Genomic DNA, 22,345 nt, shown 5'->3' on the forward strand with positions numbered 1-22,345 from the left:
TTTTGTTTTTGTTTTTGTTCATCACATGTCATTTATGTGCAGAAAGTGAAGTGAAGCCACATCCTACACACTGGGTGGCAAACAATTCTAGACTTGCAGCCTCACTTAATGGTTGTCAGTGTCTCCATGCTGTTCAACAGTGCCACCTAGAGGTAAGGGAAAGTATAACAACAGCAAATCTGTGGCGAAAGAAGCTGCAAGTCTCCTTCTCTGTTTAACCAATCAGCGTACAGTAGAAACTGTTTTCTTGCTTCAGAGAAAACAGGGAAAAATTGGACTTTGCCAAGCTGTCCCAAAGTGTCTAGGGGAGGAGTTTCTGAAGTGTATGTGTTTGTGTGTGTGTGTGTGTGTGTGTGTGTATATGTGTGCATGTACACGTCTTGCGCACTACAGTTATTGATTACACATAATTTTTCATGATCAACTATCAGGTCATGACGCATATGCATACACCAGGGAAAGTATGGATACACAGATGTACAACAGACATTCAGAAACACACACACACACACACACACACACACACACACACACACACACGTGTGCACACACACGTGTGCACACACATTCATTATTCGGTCCTGTGGTACCATAAATCAACATGTAGATCTATAAAGCCACAGATTCAATCCATCATGAACGTATTATTTTCAAATACACACACACACACACACACACACACACACACACACACACACACACACAGTTTCCCCAGAGAGTATGCCTAATAAAATAACAGTAAGTCCCAGTTTATTCCTTTCCATTTTCCACATTATTAAAGCAGAGTAATTCAAACCCTGTCCAAGAATTGAGTCATTCTTTGCAATATTAACTTGTTCTGTGTTTGATTTGAGAACGAGTCTTGATCAAACACTGTGTCTGTTTCCATCATTATCTAGTCAGTGAAAGAAATACTGTTTTTCCATGTTGAAGTTAGAGGCCACTTGTCCAGAGAGACTAAAGATATAAAAACTAAATATGTAGGAAACAGCAGTCCTTTGACTACACACATGCATGCGCAGACAAAAATCACGCTTACATTCAAACACACAGAACTGCACACAAACACAAAATCGTGTCAGGATAGAGATGTCCATCAGGGCATTCTTTGTGCTCCCTCAGTGTATTAGTGCAATATTGGCTATTTCCTGTTTTGATGGCAAGTCATTTTACAGGCAGACAGAGACACAGATGGCCTGGTCACCTCTTGGTGATGGTCTGTGACTGGCATGATTGCTGTGTGGTCTCTGTTAGTTTGTCTGCCTCTTTCTATTCCACTGCGACGTTCCTCATTCACTCTCCATCAGTCCACTTCCTCTGTAGCTTGGTTTCTACTCTCTCTCTGTTGCTTTATCTCCTGGTGCATGAACGGGAAAAAATGATGTGTTATTTTCATAGTCATCTCATGTGGAGAATTTCGGGTCAAGCGAGTTGGAGCGAGTTGGAGAGGGAAGAGGGAATAATTCTTGCCTTGTTTTCAAGGTTCAAGAAGACGCAATTGTTCATGGATGAAGAGGAGCTGTCAGTCACAAAGGTTAAAATAACAACTTTAAGATGCCAGTTTTAAGATGCATCTCTGAGAGAAGCAATTAGAAAGGAAACTTTTAATATCCTATGATGAAACATCATGCAGGATTTAGAGACAGACTAAGATGCAGAAACTAATGAGAAAAAGATGAAGGGTTATTTCTCAGAGAGACTTTCGGCACATTACTTGTAAAACACTTGAGAGGAAGCTGGCCTCAGTCAGAAAGTTCATCCTGGTTAAGTAAATAAAATAAATCACCCTTGTGCTCACACGGTCACTGGTGAGAACTGGGACAAGAGAAACAGTAATTTTTCCATGTTTTTACAGGAGCACCACACCTACATGTCTGCACATCAGTAAAGTATATCCTCTTCCACCCAACAGAAGGAGTGACGTGACGGAGTAAAGGGAATCTTAATTATTATGTGATCTACCACTGATGAAAGTACCACAGGCTCTTCAATCACCTGTGATAATATGGTGGGAGGAGCACTGGCACAAATGCATACTTCTAAACAAGCAGATTCTCAACACCATTAAATATATGAAACTAACAATAAGAGCAAACATCCACTATTTTATGAGAACGTTGCACTCGAAAACTCAGCTATTACACTTCATCAGGACTCTCTGCATGTGTGTGTGTGGTTGATCAGACTGTAGTGACACTGGCTTTTTCCTGGCAACATAAGCAGTCAGAAAAAAAAATCTAATTAAATCCATCCTGTATTCTACCAGTTCAGCACCAAACAGTAAGCAGACAAAGTTAGCGACTAGCTGGTGAACTATAGCCGTGCCTTTAGCTGCTAAACAGCCAAATAAAAATATTTCCTTTGGGCAAGGGTGAAATTTCCAGTAAGCCACAGCCACCAAAAATGCTGTGGTGGTTTTGGCTCGGGAGATGGAAAGTACAGGATGGTAGTTCAAATGACTCCTGATGGTCCAACCAGCACTTTGCATGGTAGCTTGTTTGTATGTATGTGTGTGTGAATAGATGAATGAGAGGCATATTGTAAAGCTCAGTCATTACTATTAAAAAATGTAACAACAATGTATGATAAAAAAAGAATAACCTGCCCAAGTGGGGATTATGTGCTTGTCTGCAGGGGCTGGTAGAGTTGGTGTATGAGCAACTGTTAACACAAATTCTAATTAACTTTATGAGGTGATAATACTGCATGGTGTGTTTAGACCTTGTTGCACTGTTGTCAAGTAGCCAAAATATAAATCAAGGCATGTTTAAATCCATCACATTTGATTCTGATTATTATTGCTAATGTTGGATTGGCGCAGCACAGTTGCATCACCTTTTGGGCACTGGGAGCACCTAGACAGTCAGAGGGGAAGGAAGGAAGGGAGGGAGGGAGGTTGTGTTGTCTACAGTACTATCTGTTGACAGCCTTGACCTGATGATGATTTGAAATATGGCTGCTCAGCTTCCTGAGCTTTGTGTGTCTCTTGTGTCAAATTCCTTCCCTTGTCTGTGCTTTTGTTTTTGTGACTTCCCACCCGCTGTCTGACCGCCAGTCAGCTTCACACATTTCCGTTATTTAACATCACACACACACACACACACAGACATACATGCTTACCTATCATCACAGACTGCTAGTATGATGATCATGTGTCATCCTCAGCCAGCTATGTTATTGATCACCAGTTGTAATGATCAGGAGATGCAGATGATGGCGCCACCCTCATTGATTACCAGTGACAGTTAAAAAGCATGGCATAATTCCCATTGATCGTCAGTGACAGTGTGTAAAAAATGGTGTCATCTATATTGATTAGCGATAAGGGTGTGTGGCAAAGATATGTCATAGGTCCACAGCAGAGGAGCCCTCTCACACACACTACTATTCATCATTTGAATGTATGTGGCCCACGTGTGAAAACACGTGCTTCACGCCTTAAAAAATGAGAACATATCAGTGGTGAAACATAGTGGCATACTGGGGATATCTTCCTGAATGACACACTGTGTTGAAAAGAGAGCAGCACTAAAGGTTTTTTCCCCCTTGTATCCATGTAAAATAAAGCAGAGCCGACATATTAGAGCTAGTTCTCGCAAGTCTCAACACTTGCAGAAACAAAAACATGATTTCTCCTCTTTTAACCTGAAATGTCTGGAAATTGAACCCTGGCTTCTTCCTTGGGGGATTCACAGAGAGTTTGTGAGAGTTTAGATGTATTGTCTCACCCTGAAAATACATACTTAAGCCTGAATAAACATATTACTATCATTTCCTCTTCATTGTTGAAACATTACAGGAAATGTCCAATCAAATTTTATCCCAATGAACCACACTGAATCCTGTGAAACTCTCCATTTTCTTTTTTTTTCAATGTTTTCCACTGAAATCACTGCCTTACACAGAGGCAGAGTGGTCAGTGTCACATGTCCCTTGGTGACTGGTTCCATATTGATCTAGACTAAAATAGTCTGTGGAATTATTGCTTGAGGGTCCCAACAACATTACTGCATCAGTATGATGTAAAGAGCTTCTGCTGGAACAAAAGAGGAATTAAAAAATGGCATTAAAAAGTTGCAGCTCAGTACTCTATTGAATCACTTTCAGATCTATTGCTGTCTTTTGTTCTGAATAGTATGGATCTGCTCATGTAAGTGAGCAGTGATACAGTGAATGGAAAGATATTGTGATATACAAAATTTAAAGCAGACAGACGAGACAGCATTACTTCCTGTGTCACCACAATGAGAGTATTACTATACTTTTAAAGTTTAATGGTCGTTAAATGTTTTTTTCTGCTTTTTTTGTGTTTTGCAGTTTGAATATAATGTATTGAATGCAATTAGTGCACAATAAGTTACTTGCAGTTTTGAGCCCATAATATTTATTGTAGCAGTTACAGTGCTGTGGCCAGGGGTTATAAGTAAGCAACATTAGCTAAAACATATTATAATGTTAGTTTTAGTCTAACATACTTGTTCAAATAGACAGAATTACAAAGTCACTGAACTGACTTAAGTATTTCAGTTACACATCAATATCTACCTAAAGTTTCTAACATTAGCTTCACATTAGCCACCATATGCTACTGCCAGACCAAGTAAAGTTATAGCTGCAAAACCCCTGAGTTTATTGAATTGAGCTAGGGTGGTTTTTATTACTTATGAACAAATCTTTTAATGTGTAAGAAAAAGACAGCGTCCTGCTTTAATATCCTTACGAACTCATATATAGAACAGTCGTGAAAGTGTTCATTTTAAATGTACACCTCCCACCAAGAAGCTAATACTTTTTTCCCTCTGCCTGAAGACCTGAATTTAAATCTTTTGCTGTTTGTTTTCACTGAATCAGTTTTGTTTTGGAAAAAACACAGTGTGTTTTCCGATTCGTGCCCTACATTATTTCTTTTTTATTGTCTTCCTGGAGCCCTCTCTTTGTTCCTTCCACACACATTCTTCATTACCTCTTCCTTGATACGTAGGCTTGATTTTTTAGTCCTCTCTGTCTCTCTGTCTTTCTCTGGCTTTGTGATTTATATGTCAGGAGTGGGTTTTTTTCCCCTGCTACCTTGATGAGTGCTCTACCACACATGCGAGCACACAAATAGATGGATGAGCTGGTGATAACTAAACCAGCCAGACTTCACTGTGAATTATAATCACCTTCAATCTGTGTCTCTGAATCCCTGCCCAGTTCTTATGTTCGTATGTGTGTGTGTCAGGAAGCCTTGCACTGCTTCACCAAGTCATGTGTGAGTATCTTTCAGTGAGCGTAAGTGATGGAGCAGTGAATAGTTTTTTCCCTAAAGGGTTATATATGAGTGTGTGTGTGTGTGTGTGTGTGTGTGTGTGTGTCAGTGTTCCTGCTTATTATTCTCTTGGTTCCCTGGTGTTTGACCTGTCTTTCTGTTCTGTCGAGGTTTCATGTGAGCTGGAATATAATTCTATTTCCACTGCTGCTCAAAAACAGCACACACACACACACACACACACACACACACACACACACTTTTAGGGAACAGCCATCAGGGTGAGTGGTCCATCACTCACCCTCACATAAGGTATTCAACTGCAGTATGTCAATGTCACATTGTCAAAGGCCAAGTGTGTGTCTGGTCTGTGTGTGTGTGTGTGTCTGTCTGGTGGTCTTGCAGTCACTGAGGTAGCAGAGGAGAATACAGTCTGGAAATATAAATCTCAGAGAGGGAGAGAGAGGACATTGGTTGAGGGTAAGACTGTATATCTAAAGTTCTTAACAACAGAAATCTGCTTGTCTTGACAAAAAGCATTCTTGTACATAAAAGTCTATGGAAATAAATAAGCACATTCTAGTGCCACCTGAAATTGAGTTTCTAACCAAACGAAGCTGCCTTCAAAAATCCCAGTCCTTTTCCAGATAAACTGGGTGATTAAGATTTTTTAAAAAATTGAAACACTGCGCTGACCCTAAAGGAGAGACAGTGATGTCTTTGTTGCTAAAAAATTAAATCTTCATGGAAATCTTGCAAAAACAAATCACAGATAAACCTCTGAGCCCCACCAACTTGCAGTCCTTGTTAGCTGTGGTAACATCAAGTCATATGATTTGTGTTTTTCTGTCTTTTAAAATGGTTGATCTGACCTGGTGTTGGACATGAAGAGAATCAAATGTGATGACAAAACAAGATGATACTCATAGTTTAGGAGGCGACTTCAATGTATGTTCACTTCACCAACTGTGTAACACAGCTAAAGGAACTCAAGTTAACAGAATAAAACGTGTCTGGTTGAGAAAAGCCCCTCAGGAATGACCTAGAGTGTGCTGTTTGAAATAAAGCGATGCTGCCCCCTGCTGTGCAAAGCAAGTACAACATCACCACTACTCTGCAAGTGGTCAATATTTTTCCAGTCTGTTCCCTCTTATTAAAATCTAAATATTTTATAAATGGTGTAATAATGCATTTCTTTTAAAATAGAGGATGTCAGACTTTGACCACCAATTTTATTTGTTGTATATGTCATTTATGAACACTAATGATTATGAAAATGGGTAAATGTCTCTTTGTCTGAGAAACCATCAATCAGATTACAGACTGCATACTTGCTATTTTAAATATTTGCACTGAAAGCTTAGTCATCACCTCTGGCTCTTTGCCACAATTAGGACCTACAATATCTCTTTCTATCCACAAATTGGTGGCCCATCTTTGTTTGATTGAGGTTTTCTCTGGCTTACACCAAGACCCCTGCAGTGAGACACACAGCCATGAAAGTGCTCCAAATCGTCATAGCAACCCTGAAAAGTGAGGTAAAGCCCATCACTGTGACAGCAGTGTTAGGGGGGGTACCGTTGTTGAAAGCCTTGTCATGAACATATGTGATGATGGAGAGAGCTCCAGCGTACGCCTCCTCACATGCTGGCTGGATCTGCTCCTCTGGAAGCAAGTGGCTGAACTCACCTGGTGGATCATTAATTAACATCAAAATGCTACTCAGTAAAAATCAGTGCATTATGTTTGGCTGATGACTATGTTACTAAAGTCCAACTCACCCTTGTCTCTCAGCTCAAAGGTATATGAGAATGGGATACCAATGAGACGAGCCCAGTCGCGACTTGAACCTGAGTTTGGGTCTGATGGTGACGGAGGGACGGAGACAGAAGCAGAGGAAGAAGAGGAGGTGGGGTGAGTATTTTACTTAAGCATATGATACAAACCCTGAAGATGCCTTACTATTCATTATATTCATTTAAATTGCTCAAGAAAGGACTTATCAAAGTGAGTGTGGATCAGACTATGTGTTGGCACAGGCATGAAAGAACAGGTCAGGTCAGTGTGTGTGTGTATGTGTGTGTGTGTGTGTGTGAGTCTTACAAAGGATCTGTGGAGATGTTCCTACGGTGTAGTTCATTCCATGCACCTTCTTCATTTCTTCTGCTGCTGCCTGACCGACTGAGACCTGCACAGTTTACATATAATGTATGTGTAAACTGTAAAGGTCTACTGGTCTACTGTTGTCCTTAATAAAAATTCACCGAGGCACACACACACACACACACACACCAGTTCATTATAGTTGGGTGCAGAGATCTCGGGGTGGCCATATGGCAGGAGTATAAGTTGCCCAGCAGAGTGGATGGTGAGGAAACACAGAGTCTGTTTAACCATCCTAGCTAAGTGCAGGCAAAACAAAGGGATTAATATCACAATGACATAACAGCATAAATCTCTTAAAGATACAGCCCCCGAATAAATGTACAGAAAAACATAAGCAATAATATCAATGTTTTTAAACAGGGCCCTTTATATTTCATGATCTTTCTATATTCATGTTTTTATGTTATAATCAGCTCAGACACACTCCGTCATATCATTTCTTACATTTAATTTGTTAGCATCTCTATTCATATACATGACCTTACTGCACCTCTACATGTCATTTATGACACATGACACATTTAAAAAAAAAATACATATCATTCTCATTTTTTCATTTAAAAAACTGATGTAATTTCATAGAAAGAAAGGTAGTTACCGACAAAATCCATCACAGCTTTAGCCTCTGGCTCCGACCCTGGTGATGTCCCACAGTAGGTATTAGCACAGCTGTCAAAAGACACACCTACCACTGAGGAAAGAGCCAACAAAGTACATCAACACATTACTTACAGTTAAATGACAGGCAATGTCAGGCTTATGTTTAAAATAAGTTTGATTTGTATGAAAGACTATCAGCTGATAATATAATATCTAATGATACAGTTGTCCCAGTCATATATGCTTAAATCATTGTTTTAGTATGTAGCTCACTTCCCCAGTTGGCGTTAAAGTTTCTGTTTAGGTCAACACCATAACAGCTGCTCTCTGGGGGAGGGGCGGAACGAGACTTTCTCCACAGACGAGTCTACATGAAACAACACACAGACGCAGGCACAGAGGTCAGAGAGTTTGTGCAAAGGCAATGGAGCCACTCATTTACAGTCACATCTTCTCCAGACAAAATGTGACGCTTTCACAAAGTGAAAACTAAATTGAGACAAGTCACTCAGTCATAAAACAATAAGTCAGTGTGTACACAGTGGTGCTTGCTGAATTGACAATAATGAAATTTAAGAGAGACTCACACTGTCATTGGCCCAGGTGAAAATATATCCATCCACATTAATCACAGGAGTTACATAGATGTCAAGGTTCTGCAGCATCTGTTCCAGCTTCTTGTTGCTTTTATATGTGTCCACAATCTGAACAAAGGAGGAATTTCAAATGCTCACATGTCAGGGTGCACGTGCTTGAGTGAATGCTTGTATAATGGAAACTGTGTCTGAGCATACGCACCTGTTTAACAAACCACTGGCAGAAAGCAGGAGCGATCCACTCTCGAGCGTGGATCCCACAGTCCACCCATATCACCTTCTTCTCTCTGCCCTCTGAGTTTTCTAGTCCCAGCTGGAGGCACACAAAATGGCTCATTTTGGATGAATGAGTGACAATAGGATTACATCTTGTCAGGAATTTATCAAGAAACCTCCCACAGAGGGAAATGTTTTGAATACCTTCAGCAGTGTGATATTTCTTCCTTCATAGGTGTGTCCATAGACAGCAGAGGAGACCAGCTCTGGATTTCCTCGCTCCACATCTTCCATCCACCCGTATATCTGGATTGTAGTTTAATCAGTATGATAATTCATTTTGATAATGATATCTGTAGTTTTCTCTGTGCAAGGTTAATCTGTAATCTACAAAGATTAAAGTCCAAATTTAAAAGGAAGAACAAGGGGGGTGAGTCAAAACAGAGAAATATTTATTTAATAAAATATTCACTAAAGAACGTTGAACTTGGAAACAGAGCTCCTTACCTCATCCATGGGGTGATATTTGGTGTAATCATATCTCCATGTTGATTGCAATCCTTCTCCTAAACTGTAAATGTAAAAATAATGGAATTACTAATAAATCAAGATAAGACTGATTGACAATTGCTTTGACACAGTTGTTAAGTTTGAATGCTGACAATATTATAACTAATAGTTTTATGGTAAACGCAAACTCACCTGTGAGAGGTCAAGCCACTGTTTATCAGCAGGAACAAACCCAGCATCCAGCATTCGAGTGTCATCTTCATTTGCTTGTTCCCACTCAGACTTCTCAGTTAGATCAGTTAGATACCTTCCTCCGTCGTGCTACTGTTTCTTTACCTGTCGCACCTGCACCTGCAGCACTAACACTGCTGTCATGTCCAGAAGCAGCGGTACATTTTGTTCAGACAGGGGACCTTTTCACCTTCAAAGAGCATTACTTGCTATCTTAACAGTGCAACACAGAGGCACAGGCAATGGATTATGGGAGAGATGATTATAGATCAGTCATATATTAACATTTATGAAGTGTCAATAAAGTTATGTAACAAGTGATATCACATGATACAGCAGTAGGTCTGCTGCTTGCTTCTTTATGTGTGTTTATCTTACTCAAACACTCATAATACAGACATTTATAATACTACTAGTTAGAAAGCAGGGAGTACATGATAGCACAAACTCTGCAGTGAGCTTGTGTTTAGCAGTGATGGATGGAAAACTATGCCCTGGCCACTGCATTCTGCACCATCAGGAGTTGCTGAATAAATGTGCCATTCATCCCTCAGCTGTCCTGTGTGTTGTTGTTGTCGTCTCCTGTTTGGACTCACGTGGATAATGTAATTGACAGATGGCTCTCATTCAGGCCAGGACAGGCACAGAGAAAGGGGGATGGACATAACAAGTTAGGATGTTGTTGCCTGAATTTGTGCACTTGGACGTTCGCAAATGAGGACTCATCAGCTTGGAAATATTGAGGTTTCCTGAGGATTCTGGAAGGAAACTGTGGCGGGAGTTGTGACTGTCCTGGGATTACATCAGGAAGGATAAATATCCATTTCTGAAAACCTTTTGAAAGGACCAATGGGTGCTAAATTTAGCACCTGCTGCTTTCGCTACTATCTGAAACACAGCAAAGAAGAGGGGAATGCTATTTTGCGGTGAGACAACACCTGACAGACATTATGACAGAAAGCCCTACAGTTCAGCTGTTAATCTTCATTTATTTTAATGCACTAGAATCTAATACATCTTGACAATAGACAATAATATCCTGCTTTTGAACTACTTATTTCTCCTGACTCTTCTGTCTCTGTTCAGTATGCACTCCACCACAGCTTCCCGACCACCGGAGCTGTTGTCCAGTGGGTCCAGTGACAGTGAAACAGAAGAGGAGAGCCTTTTTGGGCCAGAGCCTTCGAAATGGAACCAGTGGCGCAACAAGCAGAGCCAGAGGAGCACTGCTGATCAGTGGGCCAGCACAAACAGACCCTGTGACTCTCCCATCAGCCGAGGATCAGACAGAGAGCTACAGGCTTTTATCAGCATGAGAGACCAGGCTGACAAGGCCACAGAGGTGAGACATAGAGTATGGTTGTTGCATATGATATGCAGAGTACAGAAGAAATAAACAGCAACATCTGTTTATATTTTCAAAAATTTTAACACTGAAAAATCTGAAATCTGAAAATTCTCCTTAGAATGACAGAAAGTAAATGTAGGCAGGACACAGGACACACTCTGTAAATAAGAGAATAAATGTGGCTTTTTTGTGAATTTGAAGATAACTCTGCTGTCACTTTCCAAGGTATCAGTTTTACCTGTTTGGTGGCACATTGTCTGAAATGATCAGTCTGATCTGCTAATCCCTTTAGACCATAGACAATAGACCATAGACCACTTATATCTATGTACATACACAACCATATATGTATGATGGGAAATACAGTGGAGATCAAAAAAATACACTTGAAAGCCATAGCACATCAGTTTTTCCTCCATGTTCCATAACAGAAGTTTAAAAGAATTAGACACAAGTCCCTGCACCATCTGATATACTGTAGTCACCTGCTGACTGGGCTACAGTGAATCTATACATTATATTTTTGTACACAGCTGTAGTTCATAGGTTTTCCACAGTTGTAAGTTATCAGTAATCAGGAAAATTAACCAGGCCGAGACCTGACATTCATATCAGGACAAAGATTTACCATGTTTCTAAATGCCAACATGCTTTTACAAAATCCACACTTGTACTAGCACTAGAAGGTACAACTGTAACTCAATAAAACAGTAATTCTCTCTTCCTTATCTGTGCCATCGCAGCTCTGTAATGTAATTATCTAATAAGAGGACATACACAGACATACACAGGTTGCTCTCAAAGAAGTCTTTGAGTCACTTTCATGTTGGCTCAATGAACTTGACCTCAATTCCAAAATAACTTAATATCAGAAATATTATATCAGACTTATTGTTACCAGAATCATGAAGGAAGTGAGACAGAAGTCAGTTTAAACTTAAATCGCCGCTTAAACTTCAGGAGTTACCTTTTAAAGTGTACCACAGGCACACTACGTTGTTTGTGTTTTGTCTGATTTGTGATCTGTCCTCATTCTAAAAGACACACACACAGGCACACACACACACATACACACACACACGCACACACACACACACACACACACACACACACACGCACACACACACACACACACACACACACACAAAGAGCACACAGAGGAGCGACATTTTTATTTACAGTCTATGGAGGCGACATACTTTATTAACTTACTCAATTAGTGACCCAATACTTCTCACACAGTAACTTACTGTAGGTTGCTTATTAGAGTGTTAGAATGAGTTAGACATACAGTAACTGTGTGTGTGTGTGTTGCTACTTTTAGTGACCTGCTCAAAGACTATTCCATTTTTCTGCTGAGGGAACACATTGGGATCACTCAGAGACCCTTTCCTTCTATATGTTGGGATATATGTTAGGATTGCAACCCAGTGAAACTCCATAAAAAAGCTGGGTGATTTCAGTCTCTGAGCAGAGAGTCTGAATTTGGCAAAACATGTGACAGTCTTCATGCTGAGAATAGCAGGCTGCAGGACACAGTGGGAACATTGTGTTAATAACTGAATTCCTTAATAGAGATGTGGGCCAACAGCATGGCTGGACATTCAAAGATATTCACTGAACCATTCCAATCATATTGTGAGACTTTATTATTAGTCCAGACAAACTCAGAATGGGTCTGCTACATTAAAAGGCAATTAAACATGGAGGAAAAAATAGCCTAGTAAATAAAATAAGACTTGCCAGGGTCTTACTAGCTTGTAAAACTCAGATAGTTTACAGTTGAGAGTATTTTTCTTGTCTAGTAAAAAAAAATATTATGAGTTCGGTTACCCAGCTTCAGTGTGCAGTTTCGAAAGCCACAGGCCTTTTTCACAGCAGACATTTTGATTTGTCATAGCAATAAAAGCACAGGTGTTAGTAATACCATTAACAATGATTCTGTTCTGTTCAAGTGTCCTAGTAAACAATGACAATGACAGACGGCCAGCATGTGCAATACAACACCCTGAAGCTGAAGATGCTGAATGAAATGCAACCATTATTTATTTTATTTATTACACCTGTGATTTTCCCATTGTAACATGTCAAAATGTCTGTGGTGAAAAGGCACAATACTTTAGATAGTATTCAATGTTTCATTTACTTACAAAAGGAAGTGACATGGTTTCTAAAGACCCCGCACACCTCTGCAAGTGTTTTCACTTATTCTAGTTGATTAGACTGTTGCTTGGTTGAAGTTTGGCAACAAAACTATTAGCAGGGTCAAGGAGATGTTAATGATGCACAGTCATGTCTGCTAACACAGTCCTCAGAAGACCTCTAATCAGGCATAAGTAAAAACACCTGTTAGTACCATGGTGTATAACTATGGCCTCAACTGCTAGAATGGTTGTAGACATTTAGTCTTGTGTTGCATGGTTACAGATAATTCACACTCTGCCCCCAAACAAGCATTGTCACTAATCTCTTTACCCCGTACTTCCCACATAAGTTAAAAAGACCTTTCATATGTGTTATATTCATATTCATGTACTTGTGTGTTTAGGAGTGGGAGAAGCTGAATTATGACATACACACTTTGCGCTACGCAAGACGAGAAGTCAGATCTCGATGGAAGAAAATCTTGTTGCAGCTAGGTGAGATGCTTAGCTTCATCTCTGCTTCATTCAGTTTACTATACTCTGACTCTACTGTCTGTCTCTCACCTCATATGTCTCTCAAATACACCCCTGCTCTTTTGACTCTCCATCTCTCTCTCTCTCTCTCTCTGCAGGTTATCAGTGTGAGGTGGATGCCTTGCTGTGTGTGAACAGAGAGAGCCGGTTCAGTCAAGACCACGAGCACCACAGCAAATCAACTGAACTGCTGAAACAGCTGCTGGACCACACCTCTCTTTTCCCCCCAGGAACAGGGCTCCAGAACAGATACCTCTATGTCATGGTACACACTGTAATGTCTCTATTCCTCCATCTGCATCTGCCAACCTTCCAATCTCATCTGTTTCATTCTTTCTATGTTCCTCATCTGTCTCCACCTCTCTCTCTCAGGACTGCCTGGTGTCACTGGACAGTGCTGAGGACTTTGTGAGACTGGCCAAGGAAAAATACCCCAAGAAATAAGGCTGAGGGACAGTGGCAGAAAGATGAAGACAGAAAGGCTGGGAGTGAGAATGTCTGAAATGTTGAGAAACCTGCTCTTTAATATGAATCTTGATTGAATTAATTAATACACTGCATATATACATATAATTTAATACACTGCAAATAAGTTGCACTTTTTTTAGTATAAACCATACAGTTTATAATACTGTCTAAAAACACTGTGTTTTTTTATTTATTCATTTTTCAGTAGTCTGTTTGTTGGACTGTTACACTGTTGTTTAGCTGGAGAAATGCAGATGCCTTCTGGAGAATTGGGCAATTAAGAAACAACGTTACAGGTGGAGGTACCACTTAAAACATTTTGTTTTGTGCTTGTTGTTTAGTTGTTTTGGTCAGTTGTTGTACATGGACAGGCATTTCAAAAAAGTTAAGAAACCATCTGCAGGTTGCATATCTGCAAGATGTGTCTACTGTATATTAAATATGAAACAGTTCATTTAACACAATTGTTGTCAACTGATAGTAACTGTTTTTTAATGTGGTACTGGGTTGTTTCTTACTCACCTTGTCACTAATAAAGTGTATTTGCTCAGTCCAGCAGCTGGAAGTGCTCTGTCTGACTTTTTTTCAGTTGGCTCCATGTGTTGGCAGTTTTGTCCAAAAGGTGGCAGCATATAGTCATGTTCCAGAGGGTTAACCTGGAAGGAAAAAAAAACAAAAAAACACTGAAGCTTCTATATCACAGATGGGTGAAACATTTCCACTCCATTAAACTGATGAAGTTGTTTCTTCCCAAAAATGATAAAAGAAAGTGAATATTCAGCTTTTGCTCCTCAAACAGTGATGTGGAATATTGAGGAATACATTTATTTTGTAATATTTAAGGTAGCTTGAAATTTGTTTGTTTTAGTACAACATTCAAATGAATAAAACTGAGAATAAGGATGAGGTGCACATATACAGTCTTACAGTCTATGGATGCACAGTGTAAGTACTGCACTCTTTCAGAGATTGAGGATTTGTGCAGGATGCAGTTGATAATGTCTCATCTTGGCTTTCACTCAAAACCATTTTTTGAATAATCTTTGCACTGTACTGTATACATGCTAATATGCACACACCCATTTAGGCCTCTGCCCTGTCTTCAGGGTCACAGATTGTGAGACAGTTTTCATACATTGATGACTGTGGTATGTTGTACATGCGTTCTTGCTGGCGCACACACACATGCACACAGTAAGAGAGAGTTTACTCTGACCCAGATATTGTTCTCTCCAAGGCCCCTTCCCAAGTTTGGGAAACAGATGTGGACCTTAAAGGGGGGAACAGTGGGGGAGGGGAGCAGTATGAGGAGCAGGCCAATAGTCTGGCAGCACTGAAAGGCATTGTGCTGCTTGCACCTTTTTCTCATTATACAACTGTGTGTGTATGCATGTGCATTTTAGGTCGTGCAATGCTGACATCATTCTTAAGAATTTTACTGAAATATTATCCCAAAGAGAGTGAGGCATTGATCATTGTTCTTATATCTATTGGACTGAAATATGACAGATGAAATAAAAGAATGATTAAGAGGGCGGTTGTGATGCAGTACAAAAATGAGAGAAAAGACTAGGCTGCCGCACTCTGGTTATTAATGTCCTCTTAAAGGGTCAAAATCTCAGCAAGTACTTCTTTGGAAACATTGCTCATCTACCATTGAATGTGTGTGTGTGTGTGTGTGTGTAGAATAAAACCTGCCAAAGGCCAGTCAGTGGTCAAGGCATACAGTCCATTATTGTCACACACATTGAGACGATGGTCATTCAGACTGACTCCTGTTTATGGTCAAATGTTTTCCAGTGGGGTTTCGTCCACAGATACATACTCACACATATGTAGGAAATACACTATTCAGTCTCTTGTGAAGAGTTAGATGAGAACATACCACTCTTATACAGTATCTGTACATTAAATACAAAACTAAAGCCAGGAATTGGCTGACTTAGAGACTGGAGACAGAGTAACAGCTATTTTAACTCAGAATCTGTCTACCAACATCTCTAAAGCTAATTAATGAACATGCTATACTTTGTTGATTTGTTTAAATTTAGTGGAAAACAAGACTGACCCCCTTTCATCAGAGAGTATCTGAAGCAAATAAGAAAGAATCATCAGAAGAATCATCTGCCCTAATATATATGGGTTGAGAAAATATAAGTGATATAATTTATCAATTTATATTCAAAGACTCTTTTTCCTGTGCATCTCTTTCATCACATCCTTTCCCTCAGGTTTCTTTGGTCTCTCTCTCACCCCTGAGTGTGTGAAGACTAATAAACATTAGTCCTGAGTGTGTACTGCTTTTAATCTCAGGTAGTTTATAAGGGAGACCCATGACTCATGAGGTCAGGACCTGTATGTTTATCTCCACATACAAAGCACTTTGCCACAGTGACTAATGGTTTGGTTAAAACAGATGCCAAAGTCTGTAATGATGAACTATAGTGTGCCATTTGGATTTGGAGATTTTACAGCTGACTCAGGCAAACAGAGGCATCTACTGACTGGTTTAACACACACCCAATAAACATAGTTAACAGTGACTTGATACTTACTTCTACTCATCCTCCTGGAGACTAAACATAGTTATAATCAGTTATCTGTAAGGCTGTGTAAACAGGAACCTCTCATCATACACTGTCTGAAGCACCGATACATAATGTGTAAACACAGACAATTTAGGATCATTATTCTACTATTTATATATCTATACTTATGTGACTGAGACATGAGAATAATTATTTTGTGAACCACAATTGACTAAACTTTTAAGTATAACTCAGTTTTAATTGCTAGGTGTAGGGCTTGCATGTGTTGCATAGATTGGCACATGCAACATTCATAGTCACCTGATGGTATACCCTATGAGTTTTTCACCTGACTTTGTCTCTAGCACAACAAGCAGTTTGACATTTTTGTTTCAGAGCAAAATGTCTCCATATTGGATGAATTGCCATGAAGACTTATGTTGCAACAGAAGCTGTAAATGTTCAACTTGAGGTTTTGGCTAAGAGACATGAAAAATATTAGAGATTGTGTAATTTTGACTTTGTCATAAACATGAAACATAGACTTGTGAGTTGAGAATGTAGATGTTTTCTGAAATAGACCTGATGCCATAGAGTGGAAATACACTTTGCATACCATACCTTGTTCAGTTGGTAAGTAAAGGGATACTCATGATGGCTTGATTAACTGTGTTACCCTTAAACCAAAATGACTAAAGATGCACCTCTTTTCACTTGCACAAATGCCCAGTTTTAACCCATTTCAAAGCCTGCACTGTTTATCTCAGAGAGTCATTTATGATAAGACAGTGCTGACAGCAATGTTGAAGCACACCCACCCACACACAGACACAGTAGTTTGCAACGGATGTTTAGAGAACTGAACAAATAAACCTGGCTATAGTGTGCTGACCTCTGTGACTCCCAGCAAAAGGTCAGAAGTCAAGAGTCTGCTCAGGAAAGGCAGCATTATTATGTTGCTTTCAAGTCAAACCCACCAATTGCAATTTTAATATTGTCTGTAAGAGAAAGCAGGTTTAGGTTGAATGTGACTATGAATGTTGCATGCGTTGCATGTGTTGCTATCCAACAAAATTTAGTTGAATTTATTGATGATTATACTACTACTACTACTACTACTGCTACTGCTACTACTAATAATAATAATGATAATAATAATTAATAATATCAGAATAATAATTCTGAATTTGACTGCTGTTTAACAAAGACACCATGACACCTAAAATGTCATCATTATTTGGGATATAAAGCTGAGTATCATCAGCATAGCAGTGTACAATAATACTATAGTTATGTATGAGCTGATCTAATTGGAGCAAGTGAATCAGAAAACAGTAGGATCAAGGATTGAACCCTGCAGAACACCAAATGAGAGAGGCTGTAGAGGAGGAGAATTCTCCCATTGGACAGAGAATGACCTGTTACTTTTTACTGTGTTATTGCAATTGCAATCAGCAACCCCTGTAGCTGCACTCCATTACTCACCAATTCAAGATTACTGTCTAGGAATAGATTTGAAAAATCTAAACATTGCATGCAGACTAACAAATAAGGATGAAGTTCTTCACTGACACCACAGTCATGGAAAGCATGTTGCTCTGGACACCACTGTCATTCTTTGTATCTTAGTTCAGACAGACAATAATGCATTAGCACACACACTATATACTGTATATACACACACGCAACATGCATACACAAAACAGATGGCTTGAGCAAGTCTTTGGGCAGGGCAGGGTGTGTTCTACAGCATGTCTGTGGTCATCAGTGGTGGATCAGTAATTACTCAAGTCCACTGATGCTCTTGAAATATCCAGATTTATTTCCCACAAATTGAACATGATTAGAGGAGATAAACGTAAATCCCCTCAATTTAAGACTGTGTATTGTTACTGTAATTGTTATTTGTATAACTGCACTGGTCGTAGGCCTCAGGACGCAGAGAGTCACAAGGGAAGCCACTGTACAGTGGGTCAGTATCTGATAATAATACTTTGTAGGTATATTTTAATAAGCTAAGTAATGTGGTTTGAACTAATAATCAGCATTAACATGGGAGTTAAGGATACATCCAGATGTGTATATATGCAGCATACTGTATGTATGTGGACGTGTGGGTTATAGCATTCATTGATGTGGTTTTGGATGTTATAGTCATCTCACACAGCTGCTGAGGCCATGCCATATCCCCTAACATGCCAAAAACTCACTTCCACATGTGTGGATGTGTTCATCCTCTTGTGTGTATATATTTTCTCTTGTGTTCACAATGAACCATCTCTGTTAAAAGCTATTGAGGTTAGCCGGCCTTATAACACTTAAAAAGCACAATAGTGTGTATGGAATCCCCCGCACACATTAATATATTGCTCTATAGCGATTTTCTTGAAAGCTGCACAGCAAAAATAAATGCTGCTAAAATCTCCAACAAATAATTCTACTAGACTGCACTGATGTCCTGCTGGGGTAGGGAATATCATCTATAAGAGATAGATGGGTAAAAGAAAGCCAGAGGAAGAAAAAAAAACATGAGTGACTAAAGAACTGTTACACAGATTCTTTTTGTCATCCTCACCTCCCCCTCTCTGCTCTTTCCAAGGCAAAGTCAGACGATGAATCATCCCCACTTCTGATCACCTGGCTGGGGTTTTTGTCACCACTCATCTGCTGTTCACTCATACTACCTGACTGGGAGCCGCGACCACAGAGCAGCCAAGCAGCACAAACCCACTTACGCTCACTGATTCTTTTGACATGAATCAGAGGCTGGATCGGCATGTTGCACTGATGGCATATAGACTGCATCCATGCTGACAAAAGAGGAAAAGAACCTCCTTTTGTTGTAACAGACACTCTGACTGTGTATGATGTCATATAATTATGGTGCAGATGGAAAAGTGTCTCTTCTTTTGCCTACAGAGACGTCAATGTAGAAGGACAAACAAACAGGAAGCCACTGATAGAAGGACACACACAGGTATCTCCAATGTACAGCATAAACATATGTTGATCCTACCATATAAATAGCCTGTCAGAGGCTAGTGTTTTAGACATCACCACCAGATGTGTGCGTGGGTACGTGTGTGTGTGTGTGTAGTAACAAATACGAATGTAAGTGCCACAGCTGGGAGGTCAATCGAAGCAGAGAGAGTCCCCTCATAGAAATAGAAACAGTTCTGGAATACTAATGGAATTATAATTCTGATTCCATGATGCTATCTACCACAGTACTGGTCAGACCAGAGCCGTGACATCATATTCTATGTCTGTCTCTTGAGCTGAGTTTCCATCTGAGTATTTTTCTTTAGTAATTATGATTATACAAGTTGAATGAACCTGAATAACAGAGTAAAGTACAGTGAAATATAAACAACTGGGTTCAACTTTAACCTGCAATTTTGTCACGTCACTGCCATCTAGCAAAGAGATTAACTATTGGCTTGACAGCTGAGCAAAATGATAATGACTTAAAAGAGAGAACATACAGAGAAATTGTAAAATTTAAAATCAATTCCTTAGACTGACATTATGCTGTATATTTCTTCCTGTCAACAAATCCTATGAAAATATATCAATATATTGATTTTGAATATATTCTGTGTTACCCTTTTTGGTTCTTCTATTTTCAGTGGTGGATTAATTCACACTTGGCTGCCCCCTAGTCAGTATGTATTGCAACCAAAGGAGTAGAGGGACTCATAATGGAGTGAAGTGTTTGCGTTCACTGAAACATGGGAACATGTGGCTCACTGGTGTGTCTTTAATCATTTTCAAAGCAGGTGTATGGCAAAGAGGAAATAGCCAGCCTAGAACCGGCTTTGGCTAAGGCCACTGATATACATTCCACACTGGTGAGTATGCAGGGGTCAGCATTATGTAAATTTTGTCATTGGAGGGTGTACACTAGGCTCAGGGGGGTTGTCTGCATACTCACTAATTTGTTGTGTTCGTACGGAGTATAAGAACAACTACGCATCAAGGGAGGATAATTGAGGCTTAATGACTACACACCATGGTGCCTGCCCAGTGCCAAATATCAGATCAACTGTTTCATCTGTTTGTATATTTCCTTTTGTTAATTTTGGTCCCTTATTTGAATAAATGCATACAAGTCAAAGTCAAACATACACACACCTCCTTGTTCATCTGCTTTTACTAAAATGTTGGTTCTAATGACGGACATTGCCCAGTTTAGCTGAGGATGTTTTGGTAAAAACACCAAACTAACTTTCCAGCTGTCTGTGCACTCTTTACAGCGCTGTCTGCACACATCACAGCAATTAAATTATGTAATACATTTTGTGAGCAGCTAAAGGCTCATTTTGTTACAGAAATCTGACACACTGAATTGTCTACTACAGCTATATTTTCATTTATATCAACTATAGCTATGCTACTGACTGGCTACTGATAATAGATACACTGCTATCTGCTAAATCACTGCAGTGAGGTCAGAGTCTCAACTTGATTTAGATGAATATCTCTGGTGAACCTTGATGCTCCTACAGTCTGCTTCAAAGCTGCCAAACATCAGGATGATTCATCATTCGTGATGTCTGATCAAACGTCTGATCATCTCTCTTTCCATCCATCATTTCTCTCATGTCTTTTGGTGTGCTGGAAAATATTTTTGAAGAAACTTTTGAAGAAACTTTTCTGATACAGTTATGAAATAAACTGATCTCACCTTTATGTTCAGAAGCTGGATGATAGCTGTCATAACCTAGTTGTTTATCTATAAGAGCACAGGACTAAAAATGTGTACATCAGAGCATAAGAGAAATACCCTAACTAACTATAATAAGTTAAACATTTCCTCCAACTGTAGATATCATAGTATAGCTAGATCCTCTCAGATGGTTTCACTCTGACTGTAAAAGAGGTAGCACAGACACATACAGCCACAGTCACACTCGTACTCACAAATATACATACACACCTAATGTCAGACATCTGCTACTGAGGTGATTGCTGGCCTGCGTCTGTGTGTGTGTGTATAGGTGGGGGGTGTATTTTTGCTCAGGGACACTGGGATATGTATCTGCCTGACTCTGCAATCTCAACTTTCTGTGACTCACCGCCCAGAAATCCACTCTGGTAGGTCTACACACACACAGACACACACACACACACACACACACACCCACAAGCATATACAGGCAGACATGACAAATACTGGGCTTCCACCATTATGAGCTCATTGAAAAACAGCTGCCATTCACTTACAGAGGTCAAATGAGGGAGAAAGCCTTGTATGTATAACTGCCTGCCTGCCTCCTTATCTGATTCTATTCCTATATTTATGTCTGTACACTCTGTCTGCATCTGCATTTAGTTAAAGAATAATCCTGGTTTAGCACACTTTGATCTCACTTCTGTTTGAGTTTGGTCAGAACATAAACCACTTAACTTGAATGTAAAGCCAAAAGTGAATTCACCTGACACATCAGTAATAATAACTCAAAAAGTATAAACTGAGCCAAATGAACTAGGCATAAAAATGTTACTTAAATACTTGTCTGTTTTTGTTTGTGGGATTGTGTGTGTGTGTGTGTGTGTGTGTGTGTTTGTGTGCGTGCTTGTTTCACTGCATGCATTTCAGTTGGCTTAACATCCTATCTCACACAAAAACTTTGCTCCTCCCTTCCCTCTGGGAGGAACACATTAGAACACACATACACAGAGCAGAGGTAGACCCATCGAAAGGGAGGCTTTTCCCAGTGCGGTACGGTTAAATGATAGAGTGTGAGCGCAGC

General features: G+C 39.7%; 2 protein-coding genes across 3 annotated transcripts; one reads left to right on the forward strand and one right to left on the reverse strand.

The window, feature by feature from the left end:
- Window positions 1-1,026: 1,026 nt before the first annotated feature.
- On the reverse strand, window positions 1,027-9,791 carry LOC108902826 (carboxypeptidase O). 2 transcript variants are annotated; one of them, XM_051070125.1, is made up of 12 exons: window positions 9,529-9,791; window positions 9,334-9,397; window positions 9,031-9,132; window positions 8,813-8,923; window positions 8,602-8,718; window positions 8,288-8,381; window positions 8,013-8,105; window positions 7,541-7,650; window positions 7,352-7,436; window positions 7,030-7,110; window positions 6,827-6,937; window positions 1,027-1,357 (listed from the first exon to the last, which is right to left on the reverse strand). In XM_051070125.1, the coding sequence occupies exons 1-12, from the start codon at window positions 9,597-9,599 to the stop codon at window positions 1,332-1,334; spliced, it is 1,065 nt and encodes a 354-aa protein (XP_050926082.1). In that variant the 5' UTR covers window positions 9,600-9,791; the 3' UTR covers window positions 1,027-1,331. The 2 variants fall into 2 exon arrangements, with proteins under 2 accessions (XP_050926082.1, XP_018560349.1); XM_018704833.2 differs by lacking the exon at window positions 1,027-1,357 and having other exon boundaries at window positions 4,825-6,937; window positions 9,529-9,790.
- Window positions 9,792-9,915: 124 nt separating this feature from the next.
- LOC108902827 (melanoregulin) lies at window positions 9,916-14,619 on the forward strand. The gene is made up of 5 exons (XM_018704834.2): window positions 9,916-10,493; window positions 10,654-10,909; window positions 13,464-13,554; window positions 13,692-13,858; window positions 13,966-14,619. The coding sequence occupies exons 1-5, from the start codon at window positions 10,417-10,419 to the stop codon at window positions 14,035-14,037; spliced, it is 663 nt and encodes a 220-aa protein (XP_018560350.1). The 5' UTR covers window positions 9,916-10,416; the 3' UTR covers window positions 14,038-14,619.
- Window positions 14,620-22,345: the final 7,726 nt, after the last annotated feature.

The sequence above is a fragment of the Lates calcarifer genome, linkage group LG1 (assembly GCF_001640805.2).
Source record: "Lates calcarifer isolate ASB-BC8 linkage group LG1, TLL_Latcal_v3, whole genome shotgun sequence".
Classification (NCBI taxonomy): Eukaryota; Metazoa; Chordata; class Actinopteri; family Centropomidae; genus Lates; species Lates calcarifer.